The 23,745-nt window shown below is 40.9% G+C and overlaps 1 protein-coding gene across 2 annotated transcripts in view; it reads right to left on the bottom strand.

Annotated features, from left to right (window-relative positions):
• Positions 1 to 2,954: 2,954 nt before the first annotated feature.
• Positions 2,955 to 23,745, bottom strand: part of KITLG (KIT ligand) — a 135,779-nt gene continuing 114,988 nt past the window's right edge. For both annotated transcript variants that reach the window (XM_069229613.1, XM_069229612.1), the window contains 4 exons: positions 22,629 to 22,744; positions 13,328 to 13,407; positions 12,323 to 12,397; positions 2,955 to 9,703 (listed from right to left, as the gene is read on the bottom strand). In XM_069229613.1, the coding sequence (XP_069085714.1) occupies positions 12,358 to 12,397; positions 13,328 to 13,407; positions 22,629 to 22,744 (236 nt within the window). In that variant the 3' untranslated portion in view covers positions 2,955 to 9,703; positions 12,323 to 12,357. The remainder of the gene's footprint in view (positions 9,704 to 12,322; positions 12,398 to 13,327; positions 13,408 to 22,628; positions 22,745 to 23,745) is intronic.

Raw genomic sequence — 23,745 nt, 5'->3', positions numbered from 1 at the left:
GCCCGTTGAAAGTGCACGTTTTGTGCTCTTACGCTCTAGGACATCAGTTCAACATGTTGGTTTATCCTTCTCCTATTACTCTGCTGCAGTCCTCATTACAATGTTAAGAACAGCCCCTTATTACCAGCTTTCAGAAAATGCATTTAAGGGTATACACAAGTTGGCAGGTTCTGTAAAAAGTATTTAAAGTGCTTAGTTGGGGTTTCAGGAACAATGAGTCTCCTACCTTCAGGTTAAAGGCCTCTCCCTCTCAATTGAAAAGTATAGACTTTAATGACCTATGACCAAGGCAACTTCCGACCTCACTCAATATAACCCTCCACTTGATTTCCTTTCACTCATTCTGTGACAAAAAGAAAGGACTGTTGGGGAGGCAGGGTGAGGGACTGGTCTCTGTTAAGTTTTCGGAATGAAGATGAAAGACAGCAAAAAGTTAACGCTTTATTCAGTCCAGGGTAGCTGCCATACATTACTCCATCAAGTGGTCAGTTAGATGTCCCAATCGTTTCTCTCTCCCCCTGCACTCATGCAAAGAAGGACATTCTATTACAATGGCCTACATCATATCAACTTCCAACAAAATAAAAGGACGGACATACAAGAACACCCCAGTCTCGACTACACTCAACCTCAATTCTGTCTAGGGTGTCTATGAAAATAATGTGTTTTTGCTAGCCTTTCTTTACAGTCCAGGAAGTAATTATGCCTTAACCTGAATTAGTAGGTCCTTTGTGTTTGGTTTAAGAGGAAGCAAAGTAAGGAATGTTATGGCCTCGCTGTATCACTGAAAGAAATCCCACCGGCAACAGTGAAGGATCGAGTATTTAGAGGTTGGTTTCCCACTGACCTGTGAACTATGTTACTCCTGTAAGACCAAGCAGTGCCTCGAAACCGTCACACTTCAGCATCAGGAGGAATAATCCTACAGGCCCCATGATGCTGCAGCAAACGGTCGCACATGCATTCTGACACACTTGCATTTAGGACGTGTGGAAGATCACATTTCTCTGTTGAAGCAAAGTGACTAAGGGGGTCAAGAGATCTGTGGTGGTGGCAATTAAGAAACACCATTAAAAAACTAACTAAGCAGAGGTACTCCACCGAAATTGACGTCACAATTACTGTTATCACTAATTATCACTAGAGATGCCAGTGTGGTAGTTCATGGAACCACCATGGGGCAGGAGACTTAGGATCTCTAAACTAAAAAGCAGCAGAAGTTGTGTTAAGGTGAAACTTGAGTGAGCAGTTTAAACATGTCAGCATTTCTAGCAAGGAGTAACTGCATCTCCTATCGTTATGGTGAACAATGTTCAAACAGACACGCTGACCTGAGATCCCCATCACAAACTCCGTATCACTTCTGATATTTCTCATGTGGTATGTTAGAAGTTTCAGTCCCTATGTGTGGACATATTTTCCTCAGTCGAGATGATGGCATTATGACGTTTGTTCTTAGAATACATATTCTAAAGCATGCTGGTTATATGCCATGACAGTGAAATTATTAATGGGTCTGTTATATGCCTCCACCCCCACTCATATGTTCAATTGTAGACTTACAGGCACTGATACTACTGTAATTTCCAGAGGCAACAAAGGGGTCTGTTTCCCCATCTTGAAGAGAACAGCAACCCCAATGTGAAGAAATGTTGTCTCTTTCCTTTACTCTCCTTCCTGATCCACTGGCAGTTCACCTTTTAGGTTGGGAGGATGCGTTAACAGGAACTGGCTATTCTGTTTTGTGCACCACTCTGCAGTCCAGTGTTCCAAGGACAAGCCTTTCTCTCCCAACCTGTAGTTTTCAGGAAGGCCTGCCATTTTTTACATGATGGATTTTGTCCTGGTATTGTCCCCGTTGCCCTGTGTGTTCTGTAGGCATCAGTTAGGCCAGTTACAGCCACATGGACCAAGGAGCAAATGAAACCCTTGGATCCACGTCTTTAGCAGCTGTTCATTTGCCAGTTTGTTTTTAAGAGCTGGGTACTTGCTTGGAATCAGCCTTACAATTTTCCATACCACCTGTGAACCATTTGTTCTCTGGATATCAGCTTCTTTCTTCATATGTGTGTCTTAGTATCAATTACATACGAGATCATTGCTCTGTATGAGGGACTTTGGTAGTTTCTTCAGATTCTCTGCTACTCGAACTAGATCCTTTGGGTCCAATGTGGCCATGAAGTTTTCACCTCAGAAGGTGGTACTGCCTCTTCCTTCTTCCTAGATGCTCCAGCTTCAGAAGAGCGCAGTTCTACACTCTGGATAATGCTTGTTCAGGACACCAAAGCAAATATTGTGAGGAGGAAGCAGGATACCGGGTAATTCTGCAATTATTTAACTCCATCTTTCATTTCCCTTGCGTCTCTTCATATCCTTGCCACCTACCCACCCTACCTAGTGTGAATCCTATTCCCTGTAGCATTTTGCTACTGAAATAGGGTGCACGGTTCGACAACTCAAAATCAGAGCTGCTGAAATTGCTCTTAGGATATGGAAATGACAGCCAAGTAAGAAATTGGATGAGGAAGCGTCTAAGCAAGTGAGATTACCAGTGCATAAATTGAGCATATTAGAACATTTAACTTAAGTAAAAAAAATTGTTTTAAGTAGGCCATGCCTTTGTGAAACACTACAACTGACTGCAGCTGCACAATAGGCATAGCCAACTTAGTAAGTCGTGCACAGGTAATTTATTTGAAGATCCAATTTTAATTGACTGCATCACTGTCGAGTTTCGATATTAGCCCATAAGTGTTTCAAAATGACAAGCTGTGCCTCACCGTGTGCAAACTAATACATAGTATTCTCTCCATGACTACACCATACTTAAGGAAGTGCAATGCCGGAATATGCATTCTAACAATTGATCAATTATTCAAAGGTGTTCAGAAGTAGATTTAAAAATGTTAACTCATCCAAGGCCCTTGAACATGCTTCAAGAAAGACACTAGCAGTATGGCAGTGCATAGAAGTCTTTATTTAGAACAATAAAGTATATGTATATAAAGTAATTCCAAATTCAAACTAGTAAAAAATAAATCTGGACATACATCTATTTTAATGACAAATATATACATATCACATTTTTATAAAAGCTCTCTTTGACTTCAACCTGCAGTCCGAACATGCGGCCATCCGTATTGTAATGTTGAAAACTCCCTCAAAATAGGTCAACACTCCCTCACAGTACATAACCAACAATAAATATACTTTATCTCAAACATTCTAAACTATTCAGGAGTCACTGAAATATTCAATGCAGTCTCAGCAAGCCATATTACAGTCTGTGTTGTTTCAAATGTTCATGCAGAAGGAGAGTTTATTACATGGAAAATGGATTAACTTCATTAACATTCAAATACAAAACAAATACAGGGGCATGAATCATTGAGAACAAGGTTATAAGGACTGTTGCATTGCTTCCCCTCATCCACGTGGCAGTAGTGCCCCTCCAGGCTACAAAAAGTGCAAACATCAGATAGCATTACTGCTAATTACCATTAAGAGGAGAAGCACTGTGCCAGCCTGTAACTGTTCAGCCATTTACTCTCATTAAAAACCCCAAACACTCTCTCCAGAAGAGTTCCTGCTGTTGGACCAGCCTATTCACAAGAACATCTCGCCTTCCCTCAGGGGACATATTCTTCCCAGAAGAATATCCTGCAGCATAATGTGAAGTGTACTGTGAAGTCAACCAGAAGATTCAATTAGTCTTTCATATGGTCTTACTCTCGGTTTGCTTTATTTACAAAATACACTCCCAAAATGTATTGGAAACACGAGTTTCACAGAACTGTGAAAATGTTAATCGAGGAAAGGGTCTTTGAAAATGAATATCATTGTATTACAATAGTGTTTGCATTAGAATATACGATTTATAATATATTAATGCTTTGGGCTGGGAACATTGTTTTTGCATTGGCCAATCGTTCAGGTTACCTGTCAGATACACAAGAGTGAGAGGCCAACACAATACAACTGCCTTGCACCCAACTATATGTATAAACACACGATTTAGTATATCGCAATTACACAATAGGTTAGAAAATATTAACCTCTTGTAAAAAGTTCCTTTACATAAAAAGACAGGTGCAGTACCATTGATCTGCTTGCAAGACGTTATTATTAAATAATAGACATTTATACCGTGACACAGTTCTGCAGTGTACTGTACCATTAGCCGGCTGTTATGAGCACAGAAAAGCAGACATAAATAGTATACAAAAGTGAATCTAAAACCATGGTCTCAACTAAATGCACAGAGATTACAGAAGACTTTTGGAATGACTGCAGAAAGGACACTCTAGATATACGTGGACATGTGTATACATGGCACTGAATGGAAGTTCAGAAACTGCCTTCTTGCCGAAAGGAGGAGTATTATGCACATCACGGTGGAAAAGGTGACATTTCTGCAGCTGAGATCCATCTAAAAGAGCACAGCGAGGAATTCAGGCACAGAGCAATAAACAGAGGAAAATAATATGGGAGGGCATAAGGGAATTCACAACGCAAGGGCAGTAAAACCCTGCCAATTCCTAAAGGGGGAGAATACTACTCAGAGGTAAAGCTCACCCCATCGATTTAGTTCAGTATAAACGCGCCATCAGATGTAAATGCTTTATTGTCAGTAACACCTCTTACATAATCAAATGCCAACACATCATGGCTGAAAGTACTATCCATCTCGAGACCTGTTCTCCTAACATTTATAACATTAGCAGGTGCTACAATTCGAAGGTGAATCAAAGTTTTGTCACTAAGCACTCTAGTTGTGAAGTGTGATTGTTTGCTGCAGTGTTACTTCATCTGCCATGGAGTGGACGTTTCAATAAAATGGAATTCAATAAAACAGATAGGCCCACAGCTATATTTTTAACATTGTCTGTAATTACACTATGCTGACGGGAGTTCGTATTTGTAACACTGCAGGGTTTACCACCCGGAGCAACAGTGATCTCATCAGAGCAGTAATTTCTTATGCAAAGAGGCTAATTAATGTTTGTAGCAAGCATTTCATCCCTCCGTGCTATTCGTATAGTTAAAAGAGATGCTCATATTGGACAATAAAATCCAAACAACCTACATTCTTGCAGGTGTCAGTGATCACAGGAAGTATAATACATAGTAAAATAATTCATTAAAATTAGATACCTAAATTTGTTTGTGAGGAAATCACCTAAATTTGACTACATGGATTAACTCCAAGTATTCCAGTGCACAAAAAAACATAGGTTTGTATGACAATCTTTGGTTTTACTTGTTAGACATGGTAGCATTGACATATTAAACCTAGCACAACGTCACTTGACTAATTAGAAGCACACTTTAAAAAATTTCAGGAAGCGGTTTCTTTTTCGAATGCTAATCAATTCCGGTCTGATTATTAAAAAATGAATTACATTTTTTGTTATTATTAGAAAAAAAATATGTCAATAACATCAGACCTTTGAGGCAAAGGATGAATCAGAAGAACTTTTGATATGGTTTAAAAAACACAACTGGCCCTAAACAAAGTTATCAAAGAACTTTACTGGTTTAAACAAACCAGCGTGGAGACTTGCGGGTATTACACGTTTCAGCATAAAAACAAATGTTGCCTTCCTATCCCAATCCAAGCCATTTCAGTGTCTTTATTGAACAGTGGCTGGTTCTTTAGGGCTATGGCATGACCAAAGACATAGAACGCCACAAACTAGCATCTCAGAATGCAAATGAATCCTGATGATAGCTTGGATACGACCCAGGGTTCACAAACAAAGTAGTATCTCAAGTAACCTACGAAGTTGCAATAGTTAGGGCACAAGATATGCATACACACTAGTATTGGTCATCTACTTTCTTAAATGTTGAAGTTTGATTTTAGGATAAACCAACATGCAGAAGGTACATCCTTCATAGTCAATATGCATCAGATGACTCAACACGTGCCTGTGATGAGTCATCTGCTTGGTATGGAATAATAATGAATACTCTTAAGGGTCTGTGCAGGTTGTAATTGCCATACAGATATGCTCACCTTGAAAAATCACTACAGTGCAAACGGGGACAACTACCTGCTTAGACTGGGATGCACATCAGTGCTCGCCCCTACACAAGTTGCTTCCACATTTACACAGAGTCAACTGAAAAATTGTGAATATGAGGTTTATGGAACTTCAGCAGCGGAGAGAGAGAGTAGAGACCACCAGAAAGGAGGGCACATTTGAATTAACTAACCCAATGACTTTATAAAAACCAAAGAGTATGTTAAGGCCATCACAGAAATTCTTCGGTCTAGGAAGGGCAGAAGGTAAAGTTTAACAAGCATGGAAATTACATTTTTTTTATAAGCATGTGCATAATTGCCGAGGCCTCCCTTAAAACACGGTATACAAAGCTGGATGCCCCCTCTACAAAAGGAGATATATTGAAGACATTCCAGATAAAAACTAGTGTTACTGTTAGGGGTTTACAACAGATATCTTATGAAGTAGGACAGCAAGGACTACTGGGATGCAAACTGTGAGCTAGGAAGGGAGATTTGATTGGGACATTTTGATAATTGTGAAGTAAACATTAGACCAGGTGCACACATTAAAAAACTGTGGTGATTCAAAATGGTGGAGGCTCAGAATGAGTAGAAATGAGCACCTAAAACAAACTTTAAAAATGTCTGGAGTAGATCCACCCCGCGAGTGGGAGAGACATGTCAGTCCAAGAAAGCGCAAAGAGCTGGAGTAATAACAAGGGGAATGTCATGAGAGCCAACACACAAGAACACTGCTCAATGTTCTAACAGACAAGAAAATTGGTAGCAACATGGGCCTAGTAGTCTTCATTGCCAGTACCTAGTAATGCGCGGCATTAACCATAAAGTAAGGCATCAGAACGAAAGTGTAATGGAAAAATGTTCTAGCTATTCAGCTAACATATTAAACAAAATAAGTTTGTGTCGCAAGTGAAAAAAAACAATTGCCTCCATTTTTAGAACATGTACAACATAATGGCATATAGCACTGAAATGTTTGCTCCATTTCTTCTGCAAACTAAAACGACCTCTCTCCTTTTTGGGGGCACCCAGGAAACGTAGGTATTTCGGATGTCCTCAAGCTGGAACCCAGCATTGCGAGGGGCCCTCTGCATTCAAAGCATGGCTAAGTTTGCCCACCTAAATCTGGGGTAGGTAGTCTATTTGCATGCTTACAGTAAGACCTATTACATCTGTTTTTCTCCGCTGGGTGCACTGCACAAATGCATTTAATAGGGTTTGCTTTTTTAATTAGCAGCAGTCCGTCTTTTGCACAATATTTGGGAAATTTCCAAGCTTGACGTTAAACACAGCCAATAAGATGCAATTTTAGCGGAGGGAGTGAATGAAAAATTAAATCAGAGAGCAGCAGTTTCCCAGTAGAAAATGTAGGTGTACCCGTTTTGAGGACATAAACGAAAACGAAAAATCAAGGCTTTCTAAATACCATACAGAAATGTTGCCATACTAAAGGTAAGATGTGCAGCAAATACGTTAGAAGGACTCGCTCTAGATTCTTTAATTGAAATTTGTTATCATTGTTTTGGCAAGGAGTGCTAACAGAAGGCCCTGCTATTTCTGCAAAAAGGATGAATCTATAAAATATTTGCATATTGGAATACATTTGTAGATCTGAAATGCCTCCACGCACAATGGGATCATTATGAGAAATTACCACAAAGTAACATGTCATGAGTTTCCTAACATGGTTGTGCCAGAAACCTGAACAGAAATTAGAGAAGATACATGCGTGGTAAATATAATGGTGATGTGGTACCAAATACATTTCACACACACTGACGATTGTCTTAAGGCAGTTTTTGTTTCAATAGCCCTTGGTTCCGCTCTTTCCTCTGGCAATGCACAATGTCATGACATGCCAAGGAAAACCACTTTTTAAGCAGTGGCCAATTGAACAATGCATTTGTCTGTCATTTTTGTGTTTTGCTGTTAAGTCTTCTGTTTAAAAAAACCTTTTGTTGAATCATTCTTCCTGTCCAAGGCAATCACTAGACACTCTTTATAACTGTATCTGGCTTCCACCTACTGGAATCAGCTCATCTTGTCGCACTGGATTCTACCTAACCTTACCCCTCAACCCATTCAAAACGTGGCTCTTCACTGCATCCATTTCATTTATTTAAATTAGTTGTGATGGACAACCCAATTCGGATCAGCCATGTTACTTAAACCAAAATAAAGCACTGGGTACAAATATACAACTAATAAACAGGTACACATCCTCCCTCCGGTCCACTAATCTTTTTATTAGAGGAGTCTTTCAAAATAAAGAACATTATTAATTTAACCAATGGATACAGGCTTTCATTAGTTCGTCAGCTGTGGAGAGAATCTGCTACCAGAGCGGACATACCTTTGCATTGCTTTGTCATCCTCAACAAACCATGTGCTCTGTGGCTTGTAACCGAAATGCAATTCAGAATACGTTCCTTTACATTTGCTCACAATATTTAAGATGAGGGATGGGGATCACACACACAACAAAATCTCTCTGTACAGATAGATATACCCAGTATAAAAATATAAAAATGCATCAATTAAGGTACTTTACAAAAGCAAGATTTTTAAAAAGGGAGGAAAAGGAAATGTGTTCAAGAAAAAGGCCATATGGCACTGGTTAAAAATAACATACATTATGTCACGGATCCATGTTAAAAAAAAATAAAAAATAAAAATAAAAAAATCGTTCAGCAAAGTCTTTCAGTGCCACTCCATGGGGCTATCACTGAAATCCAATCAGGGCATAGCCCAAGCAGATACTGGACAGATCCAAATTGCAATGTAGCTGTCCGGGGCAGATCATTAAACAGGAGCATCTCATAAATCCAGAATACACCATCAAATGGAGAATATCACAAGTCATCTCCTTAGCTCAGATTCTAGCCCAACTTGCTGCTGATCTCCACGTATTGCACAATACTGCCTTCTGCTTTTTTATTCATGTGTCAACCCAACAAGAAGGCAGGAAGGGAGAGTTGGGTGGAGGAAAAATAAAATATATATATCACATAGCAATGGTGCATAAATAAAGTGTCAGAGTGGGTAAATGAACCTTTGGATCCACTGGAGGAGAAATATCGAACTAATATTAGGAATACTCTTTCATAACCCACGCCACAAATTTCACTCTTGGGCCATATACATTGGCAACTCATCTACATCTGCAGTTTCCAGTGCATAAGCAAGGAAGTTCAATAACGTCTGTATGTACATATCAAAAACATTAAACACAGTTTTATCCTCTGGGCTTGTAAATGTAAAGCCATTTTAACTCGTTCAGTTTGTGGTCATGGTACAAAGCTGCAAGGGCTGAGAATTTTAGCCGAAAGATATTTCATTAGAAGTTTTTTTTCATCATGTAATCAAATATTTTGGATGCTTTGTGACGCAAGCTTTTGTCTGCAAACATCATTGTCCTGCATGCAGTTTCAGATATTTCCACATCTGTGTGCACGGAAGGCTACAGGGTGCATAAATAGTAATCTTGTCCAGCACGTATGCACGTCCCGTGCTTTGCTCATGGCTTGATTCCCTTGTGCGAGCACTTGAGTCCTAATCTTTGAAAAGACTATTAGAGTCGCAGTCGATCAGATGAAGACAATATCAGGCCAGATGGGATCCGGGTGTGCTTTACATGGCTTCATTTGTGAAGCAAAATGTAAGAACTGTTACCTGTGGAACAGAGAAAAATAAAAAGGACAAATGAAACAGTACTAAAATTTGTGACTATGCATGTCATTATCGGATTACTTTTAAATAGATCAAAAAGTGACAAGTGATACACTTATGATACTCAACCAATCAACGCTAGTTAATGACACTGTTGTAGAGGACTAGAATAATACAGCTTTGTACACAAGGGAGAGACGCCAGACATGCCCTTCCTGTGGTCTATAAAAGCAAAAGAAAGCAGGTGTAAGCAGATAGTGACACCAGGCGTGTGTGGGCGAGACTAACGAGAAAGAAGGATTCCATAGTCTTAAAATGCACATAATAAATTGTGGTTAAAAGAGCATGGGGTCTCCAACCTAATCTATAATGAGATACTTCTGTTCAATAAAAATAGTACTGATCTACTAATGCCATTGGCCATTGTTGCCCTAGTGAGCACATCAGATCTGACCACAAAAGTCACTACACCCAGCACCAGATGTATGTCACAATATAGAGTGCAGCATATTGTCAGCTAAAATTTCGTATCCAGAATATTAACGGAAATCATAACTGTCGTTTACTGTTCTCAGTTCCATTTCTCTAGGTCTTGAATAAAATATATATAATATAATATACACACATATGCATATATGATAAACGATTTAGCAGTTCTTGATATTTTAGATACAATATTTTTGCAGGACAATATGTAAAACTCGATATGGTGATAGAACACTAACCACACCCCAAAACTTAAGAGTAATGTTGACAAAAGCTTTATCAATATAAATGCCTCCGCATGACTAATGAATTAACAGCGAGTGTCCAATGGGACATAGGAAATGCTAACAGCAGTAACTCTCCCAAACATACCATGAATTATGATTCAAAAGAGCAGCTTTAAGTATGCTTTGGATTTTCAATCATTTTGTTTTCAAATACTCGCATATCTTTTTGTCAAAATACACATTTTTCTTGTCTTTTTCACGCACTGTTTGACGGAATGGGATTGCAAAGTGACATATAGGCATGTTCCGGTGCCAAACTGAGATTGTGACTATTGGAAGTCTTGCAGGTTGTCCGAGTTTGTATCCAAGCATGTTGCTCTACCATTGGTTTGCCTGGCTGTCACTCTAAGGATCCAGAGTTGTTTAGCGTTATCTTCTTCAATATGGCTAGACCCTCTCAATCACAAACTATATGCTGGGCCGATTCTCATGGAGTTACTTTCAGAGTACTGTTGGGTTATCAATAGCTGCAGAGCTACCAAATGGAAACCGTTCTAAAAATGTAATCATTCCCCATGCAGTATCAAATAAATATGTTGGTACCAGCCTGAGATCCTAGTTTTCACAGGGAGGGAACAGAGGGGCGACTGTCAGTCAGGAAAAAAACACGTTGGGGATATTAAGGGGGGGGTGGGGGAGGAAGGTTTTCTAAAATCCACCTGTGTCACATTTTTCTGAGAGTAAACTGGTGTACTTTGTCGAATGCTTAAAATGCAGAAGGTTAAGGCAAAGAAAATAAAGGAGAATCATTTGAACACTACACCTTTGCTGTATTTTTGTTTTGTCAGTGATAGGTTACACCCATTGGACCAGCAAAGCTTAGCAATACCCCACGCAAATGCAGCCTGCAAACAGCTATAGTTTCCCCCACCTTCCTTACTAAATCCAAGTACCGTGTGTCTATAATGAGCATGAAACCAGGAAGTGGGAAAGGAAACAATGCCTGATCTAAGGAATGTGAGTGGCCTGAAAGCTTCGTCTGAGCTTCCCGTGTGAATTACATGCCATACACTGCGGACGCTTTATTTATACACTGCATTGCAGCATGGAACCTGGGTACACTAAATTTAAGGTAGATCTATTGCACTCGACTAATAAAAGGTGTGTTGGGTTTGGAACAAAGTTCTAACAAAAAGGGAAAGAGGAAGCAACAAAAAGACAAAGGGTAGATGATTTAGAAGCACTGGACCCTTTTCCAACTTTAAGCAAAATGATCACTTAAGTATAAATCAATCTCAGTCCATACATTGGCCAGAGGAAGGTGAGTGGCATTAGACTATTAAAGACGGCATGAGCGGGCCTGAATTTGTGAAAGGATGGGTTCAGGTATCTGAAGCTCTGCTTACAAGCCCGAATTAAACGTTGGTGCGCTAAATACCAGGGCTGGTAGCCTTAAACCACAGCATGCCTCCTATATACACTACTAAACGCTCCTTTAGCTCACTCTTGTAGGTTCCCACTGTCTTCCTTTGTAACGCTTTTCATCTTTCTTTTATGCAGTCCTTCAGATTTGTGTGTTTTTCCCTCTCCTGCTGTTGAGATACATCTTATCCAGGAAAGTAAGTTCTGGTTCCCAAAAATAAATGCTGGCGGCCTCATCGGCAAACACCAGCTTAAATTAAACTCCAAGCAGGAGGCTGGTTAGCATATGATGCATGAGACTAGCTAATAAATGTGTTGGACGACTGTCCTCCACTCTGTTCCAACTTGCGTCTCACCGCTCTTCAGACTCTAATGCAAGAGACAATATGCTTTGTGTGAGATACCAAGAAATACACAAAAGCCCCGTATATCCTTTTCTGTAAATGCCTTACGAGATATGAAATAATTCACAAAAAAATAAACTCACCAAGTAATTAAGTGGTAACAAAGTGGATGGGAATGCTACACCAGATGGACTGCTTTGGCGGGTTGATTTAACATGCTGGAAAAAAATAAATCAAAATGCTTAAGAAAACACTGAACTCGTAAATTAAAGATAAACATTTCTATAACACAATCTAATGTGAGTGCAAAGGAGTTGGGTTCTTACTGCCCATGCATTAATATGTACCAGATCTGTTTTACATAGAAAAGATGCTGCGACACTGGTAGTAGTAGTAGTAGTAGTAGTAGTGTTGGTCAAAGGCTCTAACCTTTTGACCTCCACTGAATCACTACTGAAACTTGGGGACACCGGTCTAAGCAATTTCTAATTTAACCTCAAAACAAACCACAAAATCAAGAAATAGCCATGTATCAAACAAATACACAAATTATGAAGTATTTTATTCACAAGCAAAAATATACAAAATCGAGAGGAGGTTGTGCTATTCAAAATGTGGATTCGTTTCTAAAAGACAATGGATATAGAAGATTATAGCATATCGGTTTGTCTTTTCGGTTTCTAGAACACGTTCTCCATTGGATAGGGCATACCAATGCGTCAATTGAGGCCACCAATTATCCAAACTAGATTCTGCATACTGTACTTACTTTGCTTCTACGAATCAAGCTAAGAATATCGATATCAATTTTAGCCTTTAATTTCAAATTCCTTCACTTTCACATAGCATTTTCAATTTTGTTTTTATAAAAAGTCAGCATTGCCCATAACATGACCAGGTGATGGAGCTCAAGTCAATATCAGCCAAAAACAGGTCGATAAGAATGGATTGATTCCTCAAAGTAGAAGATATGACTCCTTGCATTTTAGGAAAAAGCATGTCCTAATTAGTTCTGAAGCTCAAGTTTAGCATTTGCACCATCGTTTAAAAGTGCTTCATGTATCCAAGTCTGTCTTTCCTAATAAGTTCAGCAATATTAATACAGAGGAAGATGAGAACTGCTGACATATTGAAAATGGTTGATGTACCTTGTGTGCTCAGCATCCTTCCGCACTTCGGGGCAGTGTACAGGTGGTTCACATGCCAAACCAGACTCTCTCTGTTTGATCTGTGGGATAAAAGAACAGAGTTAACTTCACACAAGGATGCCATTTTGAAGCAATATAGAGATTACAGGTTCAACTGAATTCATTTTGTCCCTATTTACACAATATGAGAAATATTATAATCTGCCGTCCTATTTGTGCAAATGCTACTGAAAGTAGTGGTGGTGACCACTCAGTAGACATGGTTCAGCACAACTTTGAAAGGCATTTTTTTTTATTTGCCTAGAGCTCTGGCATGCCAATGCTCACGTCTACACAGGGAGCAAAATGGAGAGGGGTTGAAAAAAATAGTGTTTTCCATTTTAACTACCATGGGAAAAAAATAATAAAGACTAGATTTGCGCCAAATTTGCCAAGAAAATAAACGTTTACTCAGAATACATGCTTTTCATGGCTGGTAAATTCGAGATACAAATGGTCCTGTCTGTACTTGAGAAGGGTTACCACTTTTGTATATATTGTTGGTTAAAAGCGTACCTTAAAAAAAATGCACATATTCTTTAAATCACACCTGAATTTTTCAAGACTTGCGATAGTCTGGTGATGGAATAGACTCAAAAGCAATTTTCCTTCTCCTTCAAAGTGTAGGAATTTACCAGTTATGGCAGACAAAGGGTTGTATGTCGGAACAATGCGTCCATTACTATGTATACTCCTTTTACCATGCAAGCCTTTATCATGCGTCTTTACCATGCATGCTCTTACAACGAAAAGGTAAGTATTTTTATAGGTAAGTAAAAGGGATATATATATACACACATATACATACACACATATACATACACACACACACACACACACATATACATGCATACACAAATAACCCCACCCACCCTAAACCCTAAAAATACCCTTGCTACCCAAATACCCCACCCACTCTAAAACCAAACCTACAAATACTAAACACCCAAATACTCCTATCCAACCTACACCCTAAAATACCCTTGCCAACCAAATACCTCCTTGCACACCCTCAACCCTAAAAATACCCACCAAAATACCCCTGTTCACCATAAAACCTACAAATACCCTTGCCACCCAAGTAATATTACCTACCCTAAAGCGACCCTTGCCACCAAAATACCCTGCCCCACACTTAAACCCTAAAAACACCCACACCACCCAAATATCTTCACCCACCCTTAACCCTGAAAACTGCTTTTTCAATGTATATACACACACAAACACACATATACACAGTACAGTTACTTGCAAGATACTTACATTTTTGTTGTAAAGGCAAGTGTGGTAAAGGCATATACGCTGTACTGGATGAGTGATACAGGTATTGAGTGGTAACAGCTGTGTTGTAAAGGCAGTTCCCCACACAAAGCACAACTACAACTCATGCTCCTGTCATGTTTGTTTTTTGCAGAAAACGTTTTTTCTTTAACATTTTTATCTGGCAAAGGAGTATGTTGAGCATGGCAGGGTATGTGGCTTATGTGTTCTGCTTAGCATAACATAACTGTCAAATATAGTTGGTTTGTAGGTTTGCTGAATCAGAATTAGGAGTGTTTTGTTAGTGCAGTGGCTCCGAACTTGTGGTCCGGGGACTCACGAGGGTCCGTGAAGCCTCCTCCAGGGTCCACGACTGCTCAGAAAATTAAATAAAAAGAACAGCTTAGGTCCATAGCTTTCAGTAATGACTCGATGGGGGGAGATGGGGGGAAGGAGGCCTGTATTCTAATGATTCATTGGGGGTCCCCGAGTTCCAGTAATGAAAAAGTGGCGGTCCACAGAAGTCAAAAGGTTGGGAACCACTGTTTTAGTGAATACATTATAAATATATTGCACATGTAGAGCTGGCTCATGAATTTTACCTGGATTAAGTCTGATAGTGGCCATTCATAATAAGCACGGCTCCATGTTTAAAGTCATGTCTATCTGTGATAGTCTAAGCAGTAGTTTTGAAACAGGCATTAGAAAGACGTTCCTAAAATGTTACATTCCAACCATTTTAGTGAATCTGTCCCACAATTAAGTGACTATGGGCTTCAAGGTGAGAGCTTTATTTTGCCTCGTGTGCACAGTGCAGTTAGAGGGCAGATGTCACCTACTGTGCTTTAAGTACTAAAGGGCCTGGAGCCAGATCCATGGTGACTATGAGCCATTTTGCCTACCTCTAATGTTTCACCCATTACCTTTATTAGAGGAATTTCTGCCCACGGGAATGGTGTGAGCACAACTAATTTTCAGCATGCCACTAAAAAGCCAATCACATTTGTCGCACACAAGAGAGTGAATTAGACTTAAAACAATGTGGGGAGGCATAGGGCGGAGCTGTGGGAAAAGCCACTTGCTTTCTCAACCACTCAGCATAGCAGCAGTGGCGCTTGCAACAACATATACGCTTAGTACAAATTGTTAAAATAATGTATCCTTATTTTGCATTTGGCAAATGCTTTCACCCATCCCAATTTTTTATTATTTGAAAACACAAAAGAAAAGAAAAAAAATAAATAAAATCTAATCATTAAGACACTCTGATACCCATTATGTCCTAAATCAATTACACTTTCCTTCTCAGACTGCCTCCTTTTGGGGCGAGGGTTAAGCAAAATGAAGTATATCTCCATGGCACACGAGCCTTCATGGTACATAACATGAAATGCACTGAGGCACCCGTTGAGAAAGGACCCGTTCCAAGAAGGGTTTCACTGTGATACTTCCGTCTTCACTTCCCTCGGCCTGCCCTTTGATGTCAAGTCTAACACATGCTGAATGCATTTCACAATCCATGCAGCTTCACGACGCTTCACGATCCATACACCCAAAAAAGTAGGGTGGAGGGTCCAATCGCTGGGAAAAAATAAGAAACAGAACCTGGGAACATCTGTTGCAGTCCCACCTTCACTGCTGATTTGGGTCTTTCCCAATTACGGATTAAGGGGGAAGGTGTGGCCATTTTCAGGATTAAGCTTGATCCTGCACCAATTTGCACTACCTCACCTGCAATCTCCCACACCCACCCCTCAGCCACTGTGAATGCAGCAGCCCTGCTTTACTTCAGACCAGCAACCGCGAGGCCTGTTCTGCTAATGGTTATGTTTAGTATCTGCATATTAATAGAAGTCAGGGGTCAAATGGACATTGGATTTTGTAAAGTGTCGAACATCTTCTTATCTCACTTTCTATTTCATTGTGTGTATTACACCAATTTGTAAAGGGACCCTTGCAGTAAGCAAGGAGGTTAAGGTGCTAAATCCCCAGTGTGCCACACGGCTACATTTTGAAGATCAGAAACTGCCTGTCAAAGTGAATGTTCTTTTGGGAGGCATTTCAACAAGAGGATCGAAATTCATACATTTGCACGACTAACAGTGAAGCAAATTCTCTTATTTTGCTTGTGTCAATGCAGCAAACAGAATTTGTTTAATGCCGTTTGCATACATAAATGTGGGGGGTGGAGGGTTCGAACAACGAAGCAATTACAAAAATTGTATATTTTTTGTTTATGCATTAAACCTCATTTTGCCGACAATAATCCATAACAAATACTATGTATTTTTATGCTAATATCAATTTACCAAATTAACCCCCGGGGTAATTATTCAGGGGGCCAATTATGTGTATTTTTGTCTGAGTAGAGTGCATGCCACGACACTCAGTTCCCTTCATTAAAGAAGTGAAAACGTCAGGCTGAAAGGAGAACACAAATGCCTACATTCTAAAACTGTGAAATTACTTTTTACATATTGCGAAAACCAAACAGCTAGCATACTGGTGATATGAATGGCGAGAGTCAGAGCGCTTGGGTGGTGCACGGACACAATGTAGTTAGAGATTTAGGCAATTAGTTTTAACCCTTGGAAAGCATGCTCAGTGTAAAATATGCGAGAATCAGCACCATTATGATATTACATATTTAGCTTGACTTTTTATTCTCAAAGTAGAGACTTGGAGAAGATGGTATTCCTTTCAAAGCTCCTGCTACCTTCCCTTAATGCGGGGCAATTTCACCCATCTCTCATGTAAAAAAAAAAAAAAAAAAATCAAGGAGATCGTCCTGCTCCAAATTCCACGAATTAACAGTTTTTTCATGGGTTTGACAGCGGTTGACATATTCAGTGCGCTGTTAGGTGGCTGTGAAAACAGCAGTGTGTCAGATTCCACTGAGGGGACTACATGGCAAACAGGGCTACCAGGTCCCAATCATAATAGTGGAAATAGTTTGCCACCAGTGTCCTGTCCTAATAAGGTTCTGCAAAATAGGTCAATTACAACCTTTTATGCACTGGACTCTAGGGGTTGCAAGGGTAAGCAGTACCATGCTTCTCAGGAAGGTAGTGGGAGTTCGAGCTCAGAACTCGACTATCAACCCAAGAGACACGAAACAACTGCCTAGCTCAGTGCTGGTCTGACTAAAATACTCTAATAACATAGTATTACTCAATAGAAGGTTAAAATCCAGACCAGTCTAGGCACAATATTGTACTGTACCCACCCTCAGCTAGCAGTGTCACAGCAATTCATATCCTTCATTTCTAATCGAGGACACAGCATTGGCTAGGCACAGTCCCTCATTCACCAACATGGTGTATGTGCACCAACAGTTCCGTTAGCTTTTCCTCCAATAGAATAGCTTTACCCACTTGTTATTCTTTTCACACACACACACACACACACACACTACAGTCCTATGGTTACCTGCTTCTGGCAGATGGACTCCTAGTGGGTATGGAACAGACACTCTGAGCTTCCAATGCAGAGCTACTTTGGAGGTGTCTTGCCACAGCGGTGCTGTTGCTGGGGATGTGGAAACTTCAGTGATCTTAGTGAGACTGCTTCCTCCAGCATGTTCAATCAATCAATCAATCAATCAGGGATTTGTAAAGCATGGCTACTCACCTCTGAGGGTCTCAAGGCACTGAGGGAGGTGGCGTGGGGTGCTGAGGATCAGTCGAAGAGCCAGGTCTTGAGGTCCTTCCTGAACTGAGACATGGTGGGACATTGCCTGATGTGGATGGGGTGGGGTGTTCTAGGTCTTAGCGATGTGGGAGAAGGATCTTCCTCTGGCTGTGGTTTTCCAGATGCAGGGGACGTCGGTGAGGAACTGGACAGTGGAGCGGAGTTGTCTGGCAGAAGTGTAGGAGAGTCTGAGGTTGAGGTAGGCTGGTCTGACGCCATGTAGGGCCTTGTAGGCGTGGGTCAGGAGCTTGAAGGTGATTCTCTTGTCGATAGGCAGCCAGAGTAGGTCTCTTAAAAGGGCAGAGGTTTGGCTGTGTCGTGGGGCATTCCTGATGAGATGGGCGCAGGCGTTCTGGATGTGTTGTAGTGTTTTCCGAGTCTTGGCGGTGTTTGACGTAGAGTACATTGCCGTAGTCGAGGCAGCTGCTGACAAGTGCCTGGGTGACTGTCTTTCTGGCTCCGGTGGGGATCCACTTGTAGATTTTTCAAGGCATGTGCAGGGTGTGGAAGCAACCCGATGAGACTGCGCCCACCTGTCTGTTCATTGAGAGTGATGAGCCTAAGATGACGCCAAGGTTGCGGGCGTGGTTGTGGGGGCGTTTGAGGGCGGTGGGCCACCAGGACTCGTTCCAGGTGGAGGGTGTGCAGCTGAACAGGTCTGAATAGCCAGAGAAAGCAAACATTCGGGGGGGGGGGGGGGGTCATTAAATAGTAATCCTTGAGAACTGCATGAAGCCTGTTACAAAATAAAATAAAAATACTGAGCATAATTTCCAGGCTTTGGTGGTTGTGGCCTTCCTAGATTGGGGACTGGGAGAACACTGGTTCTGCATGTATTGGCTTTAAACAGAGTTAGACTTTGCAGGTAGTCTTGGTAGTTGTGGCAACTGGGATAATCCTGGTGGACACCTCTTTAGTGCAGGAGCACCCGTGCTCTGTTGACAGACACATCTATCTTTCATCCACAGAGGACTCCCAAATTTTGCTCAGTATTTTTTTTGGTAACAGGCTTCATGCAGTTCTCAAGGATAACTATTTAGGGAGACAGGGGAGACCAGGGGACCCTACCCCCCGAATGTTTGCTTTCTCTGGGGATTCAGACATCAGGAAAATGCTAGGCTTCTCCTCCTGCAGGATCAAGCTCAGGCCTTTCCTCTCTAAGAAGGCAGGTTTCTTGGTAGACCTCAGATTTTCTAGCAGAAAGTGCAGACTTCAGCTAATGCCCTCTCACCTCTGGGAGACTGGCTGTTAGACACCTGTCCTGGTCACAGTAGTCCGAGGAATACACTGTGGTGCACTCCATTCCTTGGCCGTGAAAAACTTGGATCTGGAACAGAGTAGGGTTTGTACATCCCACATTTTTTTTTTTTTTTTTATAGAGAAAAGAGGTGGATCCACTATCAGAGGTTTCAGAACAGTTTGAGCTGGTTCTCTTTTGAATGTCCTTCTGGACTGCTCTCCGTACACAACCTTTATGAAAAGTGATGGGGCTGGCCCCAAGCAAGGGTGCAAGTCATGAGGAAAATTAAGTGTTGGTTTTCTGCGCATGGCTGTCATCAGCTGGACAAAAAAGCAGACCCTGCCTAGAAACTTCTTCACCTTGAACAAACTGTTTGGCCCCTCACATGTATGATCTAACAGATCTCAGTGCTCAGAACAAACATCAGTAGTCGTTTGCTAACAAAGACTTCATGGAATTTCTAAAGGGGGCCTTAACTCTCTCATCTTCATTTCAGTGTCTGTGTCTCCACCCTCTAGCTAAAGGAAAGCACACAATACAATCCCACTCTCGGGGGAAGCTGTGCTCATCATCCATCTTGTGCCATGCTAAACCAGGAGCATCAAAAATAGATGGCCTAAGCATTTGTACTAACAACACACAGTACTACCATCATACATGTGCTATACATGCACTGCACACACTCAACATGCACACAAAATGTCAGTGCCAGATTCAAGGCTTTACATCATAGCAGAATTTTAAAGCAGTGTAGTTAGTAGACTGCACTCACTGACACAGGGAAAAGGTCTGGTCATACAATAAATAGTCCACTGCTTACTATGAAAGAAGACTTGTTTTCCGCTCCAGGTCCCAGGGCCGGTCCTAGACCTCACATTGTTAGTGAAAGGCCTAGGTAGTTGCATAAACTACTAGATGAACTTATTGTCATGCACAAAATAAAATTTAGAATACCAGTTACAGTCAGGCACTCTGCGCAAAGGTACACACCAATTTACTATGCAGGGGACATTCCTGTCCCAACTTACTGCATCCCAATTTTATTTGTATTGCGTATGCTACTGTGGTCATGTTCATAACATTGTAAATAAAATTAATATTGTCCAACGTAATGTCTCACTATTTATTGATCTTGGAAGGATGTAAAGACAAATTATTCTAGCCAGGATTTGAATTTCACATCAACTGGTCATAGAGAGATCTCAACAGCGTGTGCTTAAATCACTCTGGTACCTTACCAGGTCATTAACACCATCGATATTGTGACTCCACTGGATTTATGTAATTTGATTCATGGTGCACAGTTCACCATTTATAGTCTCTTTGCACCTTCTTCTCTCTCAATTAGCAGTATCTCACCTACTAGTTGGGACGATTGCTGTGAAAGTTGGAGAGTCCCAGTAGAAAGGGGACAGAAGGGTTGGGGAGTTTAGCTTATATGGCCATTCCAGCTTAATGAGAGCAAGGACGGATTTAATTTTATTTTCAGATTTGGTATCTATTAATAGCCTTACATGCCTTGAGAACTATATGTCCCAATATTACTATTCTGCCTCCATGACCAAGTGATGGTGTCGGTCTCCGGTCCATGTCTTCATGTCAATTTGCAACGTGTGTATTAGTGTGGCACTGTCGGTTCTACACATCACTCAAATCTCTAAACAGTCACCCAAGAGATTTCCATTAAGAGTATTTGGGTGAAAGTTAATGAGTCAAAAATGGTCCTTAACCATGCTAGATGGGTCTAAAGATCTTGCTGGGGCTCAGTGCTATGCAACTTCCCCTCCCAGTGTTGATTTCCTGCCCAGTGTCAGGGTCAATGATAGTTTCCTATGTTAGAATCTTCCGGACCTCGCATTGGTGTCTTGTCCCAGAGAGAGCATCTTCTTACCCAATGGCTTGCTGTCCTTACACTTCCATTTTACAACCCCCGTCCTCTATGTGACAGACTTGATGCCCCCAATTGTTAATGGGACTGCAGGACAGGGAGACTGCAGTGGAATACATCTTGTTTTACTGTCTGTGCCCCTGCCACACAGGAAAAGTATACATTTCATTGCAACATAGATTGCAAGATAATTGTAATGTCAAACATTTAAATTAACATTCGGCATATAATTATATAAATACTAGCTAGAGTCCAGGGCAACTACGATTGAGTGAAATAATTTAGCGACATTTTGATATTTTTCCCTAAATAAAGCTTAAAAAAAAAAATCACTCGTGTTTAAGTGGATAATTTGTAGCAAGATGTCTCAAAGTTTGCACTTATTCAAAGTTTTGAAATCACAAATCAATCAATTGAAGGATGCTACTCAAGGTTATATCTCAGAATTCATTACCATTGACACTTTGAATTTGGAAAAAGGATTCTGCAAGCAGACTAAACTACACCATGAGATCCACAGAGAAACGCAGGTACAGGGGAAACTGAAAAGTAAAAAGCAAACAATAGAAGTATGAAAAACACAGGATGAATACATTACAGCAGGAAGGAAGCATGAGAAGCAGTCCTGTATATGGCTCAGAGTACAACCATTGGTATGTTTTAGGGGCACTACTAATAACAGAGGAAAGGGATGTGCTACCACAAGGCTGTAGGGGTCCTCAGTGGCAATGAAGAGGAAAGAGAATCTCCTGGATTGTGTCCTCCTGACCTACGTCTGAACCCCATCAGGGATGAAGTATCCTCAGTGACCGGTCTAGACTCCCTCGAGGTGTCTGCATGTTCTGAAACCACCAATGCCAAAGCTTCACAAGGGCCATAGGTCTAATCTAGAGTAAGATGCCTTGCAGGTTCTGAAAACGTAATCTAGGTATGTTTTCATTTTGGTGCTCAGTTAAACACAGGTACTAGATAGTCCTACTGTCCTCTTTATGCACCTTTATCTTTGTTGCTTTGGATCTAAAATACAGCCAGGTGCAGGTATCAGAACATACCTGTTGGATTTTAAAGCCATAAAACCATAGTACCTCCAATCATACATATAAGCTAAAAGGTTTGGCATACTCCAAGGCCCCTGCTGTCCAGCATTCCCATACCACTTACAAAGGACAATGCCTAGGTCTTACCTTCCAGCACACAACTCCAATGATGAATCCCACAACAAGACAGGACATTGCTATCAGTGCCACGTAGGTCATTTCCAGCACGTGACTACCGGTAGGCTCAGGCCTCTGTTCTCTGGCTGGAAGTAAAACAGAAAAGCATGTGACATCAATGGCAGATTTGAAAAAAAAAATGGTTTTGTGCATTTATGGATCACATTTTATACAATCCCTACCATACAAAGGACATGCGTTTGCCTTTTAAACAATGTTAAATGCATATATTAGTGAATGGTAATAGACTAGTCACCCATTTACCCCATGTGCGGATTAAATAATCTTGGTTTTGCCTACAACCCCGATGCAGATAGGCAGAAGACCTTCTTGTGCATGGCATGAGTTTTCAGTAATTAGAGAAAGGAGTCATTCTTTAGGAGATGACGAACTATTTCATACATCACTGTTCCTGTTAGAGTTCATTTTGCCTTCTTATGTGTTTAAGATCCTGAAACCATGGTAATGCATTCTCTATGTTTGCCTGAAAGCTCATGAATATTAGGAGCTGCTCCCACAAGTGGGGACAGACCGTAAACTTGTCCTGCTTTTCAGTTTTAGAAGGAGACTCTAATGTAGGGGGCAGAGTACGTTAACTAAATGGACTTAAACTCTTGCTTGACAAATGAAAATCACCGACATATGATCAAACGTCATCATGAAGGTACACATAAAAAAAAAAAGTAACCACATAACACGGCCTCATCAGTACTTCTGTTTAGAAGTCAATATTAAGAATTATGGGGCAGAAGTCAGGCAGCTAGTTCATGATGCATAATTAGGCACCACCCTACATGCCACTGCTAGACCACTACTGCTCCCATGCGCTCAACTACCTGACAAACCCCACAGGCAGCAACAGATGTGCGTGTCATAGGAGCTGAATACTTGACAATGTGTGCCAGGAGCAAATTAATTACAAATTCTTGTTCCATCGCCAGTGCATTGTATGGGTGACAAGCGGAACAAAAGTTGTTCATTCCCAGAAGGGCACTGCTCTGACTAAGCAGTTGCTAGTAGATACTGTGTTCAGTGGACGTCCATCTCAGTTGAGAATGCCTTGTGCCTGGACCAATGAAACTGAAGA

This window comes from Pleurodeles waltl, chromosome 4_1 (assembly GCF_031143425.1).
Source record: "Pleurodeles waltl isolate 20211129_DDA chromosome 4_1, aPleWal1.hap1.20221129, whole genome shotgun sequence".
NCBI classification, from domain to species: Eukaryota; Metazoa; Chordata; class Amphibia; order Caudata; family Salamandridae; genus Pleurodeles; species Pleurodeles waltl.
The sequence above is the reverse complement of the archived record's forward strand: the minus strand, read 5'-3'. Positions and strand labels throughout refer to the sequence as shown.